Source organism: Arachis ipaensis, chromosome B05 (genome assembly GCF_000816755.2).
Source record: "Arachis ipaensis cultivar K30076 chromosome B05, Araip1.1, whole genome shotgun sequence".
Classification (NCBI taxonomy): domain Eukaryota; kingdom Viridiplantae; phylum Streptophyta; class Magnoliopsida; order Fabales; family Fabaceae; genus Arachis; species Arachis ipaensis.
In genome coordinates, this window is record NC_029789.2 from 67,005,591 (window position 1) to 67,016,121 (window position 10,531).

Genomic DNA, 10,531 nt, shown 5'->3' on the forward strand with positions numbered 1-10,531 from the left:
CTGGATGTTCCGGTCTTCTTCTCACATGTCCAAACCACCTGAGATGCGATTCAACCATCTTTTCCACAATGGGTGCTACTCCAACTCTCTCCCTTATATCTTCATTCCTTATTTTATCCAATCGCGTATGACCACTCATCCATCTCAACATCTTTATCTCTGCCACACTCAGCTTATGTTCGTGCTCCCCTTTAGCCGCCCAACACTCCGTACCATACAGCATAGCCGGTCTTATAGCGGTGCGATAGAATTTACCTTTAAGTTTTAAAGGTACTTTTTTGTCGCATATAAAACCAGATGCACTCCGCCATTTTGACCAACCTGCTTGGATCCTATGATTTACATCCTGTTCAATCTCTCCATTATCCTGTATGATACACCCAAGATACTTAAAACTTTTAACTTTTCGTAGGGTGTTTTCTCCAATCTTCACCTCTATATTGGGGTTTTCCCTTCTCAGACTGAACTTACATTCCATATATTCCGTCTTGCTACGGCTTATGCGCAGACCATACACTTCTAAAGCTTCTCTCCATAACTCCAACTTCTTATTTAGGTCTTCCCTTGACTCCCCCATAAGGACGATATCATCAGCAAAAAGCATGCACCATGGCACAGGCTCTTGGATGTGCTCTGTGAGTACTTCCAAGACTAATGTGAAAAGGTATGGACTTAAGGATGATCCCTGGTGTAATCCTATACCAATAGGGAATTCTTCTGTCACACCACCTTGAGTCTTCACACTAGTTGTGGCCCCATCATACATGTCTTTAATTGCCCGAATATATGCGATCCTTACTCTCCTCTTTTCTAAAACCATCCATAAGACCTCCCTTGGTACCCTATCATACGCTTTTTCCAAATCAATAAACACCATATGTAGATCCCTTTTATTACTACGATACCTCTCCATCATCCTTTTTAATAGGTATATCACTTCAGTGGTAGATCTTCCTGGCATAAATCCAAATTGGTTCTCTGTTACTTGTGTCTCTTTTCTCAACCTCCGTTCTATCACCCTTTCCCATAACTTCATAGTATGACTCATAAGCTTAATCCCTCTATAGTTTCTGCAACTTTGTATATCCCCCTTATTCTTGTAGGTAGGTACCAAGGTGCTCTTTCTCCACTCATCAGGCATCTTCTTTGACCTTAAAATCTCATTAAAAAGCTTGGTTAACCAGTTAATGCCTTTTTCTCCAAGACCCTTCCAAACCTCAATCGGGATATTATCAGGTCCTACTGTCCTGCCATTTTTCATCTGCTTTAGAGCTTCTTTTACTTCGAAGTCTCGAATCCTTCGATAATAGTCAAAGTTTTGATCTTCTTCCCTTGTGCATAATCGACCAAGGCTCGGAAGAGTCTTCTGTCCCTCATTAAATAACTCGTAAAAGTAGCTCTTCTACCTTTCATTAATCTTCTCCTCTTGAGCCAACACCTCTCCATCCTTATCCTTTATGCACTTAACCTGATCCAAATCTCTCGTTCTTCATTCCCGGCTCTTTGCGATTCTATATATACCTTTTTCTCCTTCTTTCGTGCCCAAAGACTGGTAGAGAACCTCATATGCTCTTGTTCTTGCTTCACTTACAGCCACTTTTGTCTCTTTCTTAGCCGCCTTATATTTTTTCCAATTATCTGCATTGCGGCATAAAGACCATTCTTTAAAGCATTCCCTTTTTATCTTTATCTTTTCTTGTATACTCGCATTCCATCACCAGGACTCCTTGTCTCTTGGTCCTATTTCTTTAGATTCACCAAAACTTTCTTTTGCTGTTCTTCTAATAACTTCTGCCATCTCCCTCCACATCTCTTCCGCGCTTCCATTCCCATCCCACTTTGCCTCTTCTCCTACCCGTCTTAGGAAGCTTCTTTGTTCCTCACCTTTCATCCGCCACCACCTCGTCCTTGGGTTCTTCGTATGATGTCTTTTCCTCAACTTTTGCTCAACGCGAAAATCCATGACGAGCACCCTATGTTGTCTTGTCAAACTCTCTCCCGGGATAATTTTACAGTTAATGTAAAATTTCCGGTCGACTCTCCTCAACAAGAAGAAGTCGATTTGAGAGCTTGTCATGCCACTCTTATAGGTTATAAGATATTCGTCTCTCTTTTAAAACATGTATTTGCGATGAGAAGATCAAAGGTTGAGGAAAAGTCCAAAATAGTTTTACCCTCGACATTGATCACCCCGAAACCATGGCCTCCGTCAATACTCCCATATCCAGTTACTTCTCTCCCAACATGGCCATTTAAATCTCTTCCTAAGAAAATCTTATCTCCCAAAGGTATGCCTTGAACCAAACTCTCTAGATCCTCCCAAAACATTATCTTGTGTTGTTCGTCCGAACCCACCTGCGGTGCATAGGCGCTAATCACATGGAAAGCACCTCCCTCCACCACAAGTTTGATAGAGATGATCCGATCTCCCACCCTCTTGACATCCACTATGTCATTCTTCCACTGCTTATCCACAATTATTCCAACCCCATTCCTATTCTTCACCTTTCCTGTATACCAAAGTTTGAAACCAGAAGTATCCAACTCCCTAGCCTTTGCACCAACCCATTTCGTTTCTTGTAGGCACATAATGTTAATCTTCCTCCTTGTCATGGTGTCCACCACCTCCATGGATTTTCCTGTTAGAGTGCCTATGTTCCATGTCCCAAATCTCAACTTTCTGTCACTTTGACCTTTACCTTTTACTTTGTGAACTAGCTTATTTACCCTCGTCCGTTCACGAAAACACGAGAACCCTTGCTCATTTAACACTACATCCGGGCACCGATGCAGCGGCTCTTGCTTTGACACCGTACTCGAGCCATACGGCGCGTTGCTTCTGGGCAACGACCTAGCTTTAGCGCAATAATGTATTTGATTCATGTCATGGGGGTTCGGCTATAATTTTATGTTGGTTGCCGAAGACCTAACACAACCCTCCTCCTTTATCCGGGCTTGGGACCGGCTATGTACTACAAGTGTAACATAGGCAGAGTTAAAATCACATCAACAAAAATATTAAATTATAAGTGTATGTCTATCAACAAAACAAGTGTCAAGTGAGAGAAATAAATCAAAATAACACAGGGAGCAAAAGAGCATACAATATTTAGCATTGTCACAGAAGAGTCGAATTCATCTGCATACATCGTATTGGTGTTATTTACACCTGAAAACTGATGTGATCCCAAAACAACTTTATTTCCAACATTGTTAACTGGTTCTCTTTGTTCTCAAGAAGCCAGGACAAGCTAATCACTTTTTGTCTGAATCAGCCCAACAGAGAAAAGGAAAAAATAAGGTATAAGAAAAGAAATCATAAATAAGTACATACCAAAGCTTCAAGCTGCAACTCAATTTATCATAAACAGCATGTCTAAATGAGAAGGAAACCAAGTCTATTTGGATTTTAATCTTGCCATTGGTTCTCTATCAGTGTTAATGGAATTCAATTTCCAATTTTCTAATAATGAAGGCAAGAAATGGTTTCTCTCAATCCTCATTTCATGTAACTGAAAAGTAAAAAAGTTAGAAAATATTTCTTACAGTATGTTCATGTTCAATAGGCGACTGAAGGAGCTTGAGCTTGGAATGATTCCACTTAATTTGTTAAAACTAAGGTTTCTAAAAAAGAAGTTATGCCCAAAGCAAGTATTATTCAAGAGAGAAAAGAAATGGCTTCAAAAAGTCAACTTAAAATATTTTAACCCCCTATATTATAATCAAAAGACTGAACTGAGAAGTATGTTGATGCATGCACTTCATCAAATAAAAAAGAAGCAAGAATTATGAGTAGCTTCAATTTCTGAATAAAAAAATTCATACCACTTCCTTGCACCACCCTGGAACAATTAAGAACAATTCTTTGGTCAACCAATTATAACTAAAATGTATTTCAAAAAGAAACAGCTAAATGTTTAAATTTCAGGAGAATATGGTGAAGATTCACATAGCCTCCGAAGAGTTGTCTAGCTCTGAATAAAATTTGGTATAGTTCCAGAAATTGATTATTGCCTAGTCGACTGCAGTATAAGAGAGAAAGGAACACTCAAGCATTACATTATTGTTATCCAATGGCTGTCACACCAAATCATAATGTTGCTGCCATTATCGCTGCTCCATTTTATATGTTATGGAACCTTTTCAGTGGTTTTATGATTCCTCATAAGGTGTGGAAACCTCAACCTGAATCTGTAGGTGATTTATTCTATTTATTTGAGTTATGCTTTATTTGGCAAGGTCTTAAGTAATTAAACTGTAACTTTGGACAGAATGATTTGATCATGTAGTATTCTTTCAAGGATTGAATTAATAAAGAAAATCTTGAGGAATATAATAGTATTTTTTCTCTATTGATTAACCAGCAGCCAGTAACTATCATGTACTATGACATATATGTTAGATTTTCCTCTTCATTTCACAACTAAAGTGCTCATTTTACTATATTTTCTTAAACTGTCGGTGGCAAAGTGCTAAATATATATATACACTTCATTTGCACCCAAGACAGTTTTCTTCCCATTAGATTAGTATTGGGTTCCAGTTTTCACAAACTAAATGAAGCATAAATTCGGAAGTTTCATGTCTAAAAGCCAAATAGTGAAAATTAATACTGAGGCAAAATTTTAACGAGAATGAGATGCCTTATCTGACATACATCAATATTAGCTTGCAATTCAGCATTAGCCTCTGGAACTGGAATTCCCCTACCAATTCTATCACGTGGTCGGGATTTCTTGACACCAACAGCATTAGCTTTACCAGCTGCTCTAATCTACAGTCATGACATATTGAAATTAAGTATTGTCATATCTGAATTGTCAATTCTCATCCTTGAAAGAAATATCTTCTACTTGATGGAGTATGATGGGAGGTGGAGAGAAAGTAAAGATGGTGAACGATAACTAAATAAAATGTTCCAAGTTCTATACATACATGCTGAGAAACTCCCTCAATTAAGTAAAAGGAAGAAACAAAAGCAAAATGAATAAAATGCAACATGGCAGAAATAGAATTAAAAGATGTATATTTATATGGATGTAAAAAGACGCATAAGCAAAACCACATCATAACATGATCAAGACATAAATAATATGCAAGCTTTCTAGTTAATTTGTACGAAAACAAGGTTTTTCGTCAGAAATTTGGGAGTTTCATTAAAAGAATTTCAAAAATTTGACAGCAACATTATGATTTAGAGAGTTGTAAATGGAATAAGTAAAACAAATTACTTACACATGATTCAATTTAGTGAGCTTTGCAAATATAGCAGGTAGATTCCCAGAAAAATGGTTGGAAGTAAGATGCCTATAGAAAAGTTGAAGTTTAGAATAGATAAATTCAACACTTTAGGTTTCTATAAAAATGCAAGCAACTTAAAGCAATTAGTGAACCTGGAAATGAATTTTGCATCAATGGTTATCCAAACTGTTGCAAAGTAACCAAATCAAAGGCAAATGAGTTAAAATTTTGAAAAATCAGTCAATAAACAAATAATTATGCTGCTTGAATCTTACAAACGTAAGCCCTAAATGCTAAACTAGCACTTCATGATCCCAAAACTCAAAACTATTTCTCAACAATTTAGATAACAAACTCAACCACAACAATTACAAAATGACAACTGAATATAAAGCGCTTACAGTCTTTCTTGGCGACGGAGAGGGCTGTTTGGTGACAGCGATGAAGGAGGTGCTTGGTGACAGCAGTATTCTTGGTGACGGAGAGGTGCTTGGTGACGGCAAGGGCTTCTTGGACGATGGGGCTCTCTGCTATGGAGAAGAGCGCCGTGGTAGGGACTAGCGACTTGGCGACGAGGAACGCACCACCGTGAATTTCAGTTGGAGAAATCTGTTCATTGTAAGGAATCACCTAAGCAGTCAATATAAAATATATAAACAAGATCATAAATGTTAAAATAATTTATAGCAGTAACACCTCAGATATGTATAATGGTACAACTGCAGATGTAACACCGATTCCTATACCAGCTAGCAAGCGGCCAACAATCAGTATCTGAATGCTTTGAGCTGTAGCACTGTAATTTGTGATGTTTAGCATCATTTAAAAAAAAACATAAAGGATGGTTAACAATACAAACAAAGGTTATTATCTCACTAAGTACAACTTGATCAAACAAATTATAAGCATTTATATATAAATATAAAATAAAGCTTTAATTTCAAAAAGTAGAAACTAACAGCTGCATAGTTCACACAGTTGAAAATCCATAATCATGAATTCTGGAAATTTACATAATCATAACATAATTCAACCCATGGTTCTGAAAACTGAACCAGACCGGCTGGTTCAACCGGAATAACCGAGAACCGGTCACCTAGCCGGTCCGGGTAACGTCGAAAACCGATTGGCAGAGAACCGGTGAAAAAACCGGTCAAACCGGCGGTTAACCGGTGAACCGGGAGAACCGTCCGGTTTTTTAGCGGTTTTATGGTTTGCACCCTGAGAGGCCAAACGACGTCGTTTTGAATTTTTTTTTTTTAAAAAAAAAGAGAAAGGCGTAACACCCAGTGCACCCACTAACCCTAATCAGTTTCCCCTTTCCCCTTTCCAAGTGCATTCAGCAGCCATTCACCCACCATTGCCACCAAGCTCCAGATTTGAGAAACCACCGAGCCACCCACAGCCATCCACAGCAGCCGCGACCACCACCGCGTTCTGCTTCTACCTGAGCCCGCCTCCTCGTCGCCAAAAGTCGCCGACACCGCGTCTTCACTCGCCGCCGGTAAGACTCTGTTCTTGACTTCTTGTCTTCTTGATTTATTTGCTGCCTTCTGGGCTTCTAGGTTCTGATTATGATTTACGAGCTCGCCTGCTCTATGGTTGAACTTGCTTCCTTATGAATTCTGATGATGATTTATGAGTTCTATGCTTCTTGATTTTGATTTTCTGATCTCGCCTCCCTCTGAACTTGCTGCCTTCTGATTATGAGTTCTGTGCTTGAATATGTTTTGCTGCTTCATGATGAATATGTTTGCTGAATATAATTTTTTATTTTGAATGCTGTATGAATTGATATAATCTTCTGGGTTCTGAATTGTTATCATTTTGAATTTTGCTATAATTGTTGGATGTAATTTGTAATTTGGATTTCTAGATTTTGGATTTGGATTCGCTTCTGAAGTCATGACAAATTCCTCGCCCAATTCAATCAATCATGTCATTCACAAATCCCTCGCCCAATTCAATCAATCATGGCATTCACGGACATGTTCCTGCATTGAAGTATTTTTTTTGTTAATCTATGTAAGGCAGAGGTGTGCGTGCTCTGGGTCACAAAGGGTGTTGAACAGAACTTTGGAAAGGAGATTAAGGAAATGATGAGTGGGCACTCGAAAGAGAAGGTTATAGTTCATGACACTGCTGTGCTTGGCAGGCCGAACGTGTCTGAGATGAGTGTCAATGCTGCCAACAACTTTGGTGCTCAAGTCGTCATTGTCACAAGCAATCCTCAAGGAAGCAGAGATGTTGTCAATGCATGCAAAGCTAATGGAATTGCAGCCTTTGGTCCCATTTGGGATTCCTAGTTCTTCCATCTCTAATATATTGCTTCTTAATTTTGTTTAATATATTGTTGCTATGTGTTCTTGGTATGCATTGAAGTATTTTTTTTGTTAATCTCTTTATATGTTGTGTTCTCCTTGGCTACATAAAATCATTCTTGGTATGGTAGAAATTTCTAGAATTAGGTAATTGTTGAGAATATAGTTTAGAAGGTTTTTTATTTTTATTGGTACCATTTGTTTCTAAATAATGGAGATCCTGTCTTAATTATTATGAATGTATTATCTCTATTAGTGTTTTTACTGAGCATCTTAATGTATTCAGGGTTGGTATTTTTAAGAAACCTGTTAATATCTAATTTTGAGGTATAACACTTTTAGTCTCATGTTGAGGTATAACTTCAAAATTATTTCCATATTAAAATTTTTAGATTTAGAAATTATTAAATTTAAATATTGAAAATTATATATTATTTTTTAATAATTTTATTTATATTTAATTAAACCGGTTGAACCCCGGTTGAACCCTGGTCGAACCACTGAACCAGTGAACCAATTGCTTCATCGGTTCATTGACCGGTCCGGTTCTCGCAACCTTGATTCAACCAAATAATAAACAACCAAAAAATAAAACACCAAAAAATAAAACACCAAAAAGCAATAGAAGATACCTGTAGAGGCATCTCCAATCGGGAGCATCTCCAATCGGGACTGGGAGGAGGAACAGGGGAGTCGACGAGCAGAGAGCAAAGGGGAGCCTTATACTAATAAAAAAAGCCCTAGCGCTTCGCATTCACATCAATAAGAGAATCTACGAAGCATACATAGCAATATAAGGCATGATTTTTTATCAGACAAATGTGAGAATATGATATCGCATTGAAATTTTCGAGGCCCAGAAAATTCCAAAAAAGAAAATGGAGGAGAGAAAGAGAGCTCACGGTGGCAAAGGGAATCTGAGATGACGAGGACGTTGACGATGTGACCAACGCTACCGTTGCTCTCAAAACCAGCAATGCAGCAATGGAGGCAGAGGTCTCAAAACAGCTCCGCAGAAGGGTTTCTTTTGGCCATCAACAGAGGGCTTGCGACGGATGGTGAGCGTCGAGAGAGTCACCACCAGCGAGAGTCACTGCCAAAGGAGCAACGATGGTGGGAGTTCCGAAAGAGAGAGTCACGGCGGAGGCATTGCAAGCGCTGGGGTTCTTCGCGGAGGGCTGGGGGTGAGGGCTGCGGTTCTTTGAAGCTTTTAGGGTTCTGGGTTCTTTGAAGGAGAAAGAGGGTTCTTTAATTTCATATATTGTTATTTGAAGAGAATTATTTATGTAACAATGTGTCAATTGCTAATTTCTGGTTCTGGGTTCTTTGAAGATAAAAAGGGGGTTCTTTAATTTTGAATAATGAAGGGGAGAATGCAGCGTTTTATTTTTGAAAGGACCTTTTGGCCACACTTTTAAAATGTCACTAAAACAAAACCTTGTCGTCACAATTTAAAAGCGTGCCTGTTTTTCTCTATGGCTACGTTTTTTAAGCATGGCAAAAAAAAGCATGGCCAAATTTCGAATCAATTGCCACCCTCATAAAAGCGTGGCCATAGACCCTTTTCGCCACGCTTTTTAAGCATAGCAAAAAAAACGTAGCCAAATCTCTAATCAATCGCCACCCTCATAAAAGCGTGGCCATTGCCACTTTTGGCCACGCTTTTAAAGCATAGCAAGAAAAAAGCGTGGCCATAGGCCTTTTTTCTTGAAGTGCCAAGAACTAAAGGAAGCCAAGGCTCATATAGAGACCATAGAGGTTCCTTTCCATGCACTCCTGCAATACATGAGTTCTGATGAATATTCATCCTCGGATGAGGATGAGAAAACTAGGGAAGAGCAAGTTGCTCGGTACCTAAGAGCTCTCTTGAAGCTGAATGCCAAGCTATTTGGTACAAACCTTTGGAGGAAGAACCTCCAGTGCTTTCCAAAGAACTAAATACTTTGGTTCAACAGAAGCTACCTCAGAAGCTTCTAGATCCTGGACGCTTCCTAAATCCTTGCACCATAGGCACCATGACCTTTGAGAAGGCTCTATGTGACCTAGGGTCAAGTATAAACCTCATACCACTATCTGTAATTTAGAAGTTGGGAATCTTTGAGGTACAAGCTGTAAACATCTCACTAGAGATGGCAGACAAATCAATGAAGAAAGCATATGACTTAGTAGAGGATGTATTGGTGAAGGTTGAAAACCTTTTCATGAGCGGATAATTTATACACTTTTTGGCATTATTTTTAGTATGTTTTTAGTATATTTTAGTTAGTTTTTATTATGTTTTTATTAGTTTTTAAATAAAAATCACATTTCTGGACTTTACTATGAGTTTGTGTATTTTTCTATGATTTCAGGTATTTTCTGGCTAATATTGAGGGACCTGAGCAAAAATCTGATTCAGAGGCTGAAAAATGACTGCAGATGCTGTTGGATTCTGACCTCCCTGCACTCGAAGTGGATTTTCTGGAGTTACAGAAGCCCAATTGGCTCGCTCTCAATTGCGTTGGAAAGTAGACATCCTGGGCTTTCCAGAAATATATAATAGTCTATACTTTGTCTGATATTTGATGGCCCAAACAGGCGTTCCAAGTCAGCTTAAGAATTCTGGCGTCAAAATGCCAGAACTAGCACAAAAGCTGGAGTTAAACGCCCAAACTGGCACAAAAGCTGGCGTTTAACTCCAAGAAAAGTCTCTACACATGGAAGCTTCAATGCTTAGCCCAAGCACACCAAGTGGGCCCGGAAGAAGATTTCTGCATTAATTACTTATTTTTGTAAATCCTAGGCTACTAGTTCTCTATAAATAGGACCTTTTACTATTGTATTTTCATCTTTGAATCATGTTTTTATGATTGAACCCTCTTTGGGAGGCTGGCCATTCGGCCATGCCTAGACCTTGTTCTTATGTGTTTTTAACGGTAGAGTTTCTACACACCATCGATTAAGGTGTGGAGCTCTGCTGTTCTTCATGA

General features: G+C 38.7%; 2 protein-coding genes across 5 annotated transcripts in view; one reads left to right on the forward strand and one right to left on the reverse strand.

Annotated features, from left to right (window-relative positions):
- LOC107640689 overlaps positions 1–6,269 on the reverse strand; it is a 15,836-nt gene extending 9,567 nt beyond the window's left edge. The window contains exons 1-7 of one of the 4 annotated variants that reach the window (XR_002363040.1): positions 5,938–6,269; positions 5,643–5,850; positions 5,394–5,427; positions 5,236–5,307; positions 4,658–4,774; positions 3,547–3,842; positions 2,863–3,266 (exon numbers count right to left, since the gene is read on the reverse strand). Coding sequence is in view for 3 of the 4 variants with exons in the window: in XM_021123987.1 (XP_020979646.1) it covers positions 3,704–3,842; positions 4,658–4,774; positions 5,236–5,307; positions 5,394–5,427; positions 5,643–5,850; positions 5,938–6,063 (696 nt within the window). In the remaining variant the exon portion in view is untranslated. Of the gene's footprint in view, positions 1–2,862; positions 3,843–4,657; positions 4,775–5,235; positions 5,308–5,393; positions 5,428–5,642; positions 5,851–5,937 lie in introns of those variants that run through there. The other 3 variants (XM_021123987.1, XM_016344192.2, XM_021123986.1) reach the window with 3 other exon arrangements.
- LOC107640688 lies at positions 6,083–7,558 on the forward strand. The gene is made up of 3 exons (XM_016344191.2): positions 6,083–6,104; positions 6,513–6,745; positions 7,272–7,558. Exons 1-3 carry the CDS (start codon positions 6,083–6,085, stop codon positions 7,545–7,547), a joined length of 531 nt encoding a protein of 176 aa, XP_016199677.1. The 3' UTR covers positions 7,548–7,558.

Excerpts from the sequence above, each read along its gene's own strand:
- LOC107640688 (XM_016344191.2), top strand. The coding sequence starts at position 6,083 with ATGGTTAACAATACAAACAAAG. Across the intron at positions 6,105-6,512 it reads GGTTAACAATACAAACAAAG|AGAAAGGCGTAACACCCAGT; the intron begins GTTATTATCTCA and ends TTAAAAAAAAAG. Across the intron at positions 6,746-7,271 it reads CGCGTCTTCACTCGCCGCCG|GCAGAGGTGTGCGTGCTCTG; the intron begins GTAAGACTCTGT and ends AATCTATGTAAG.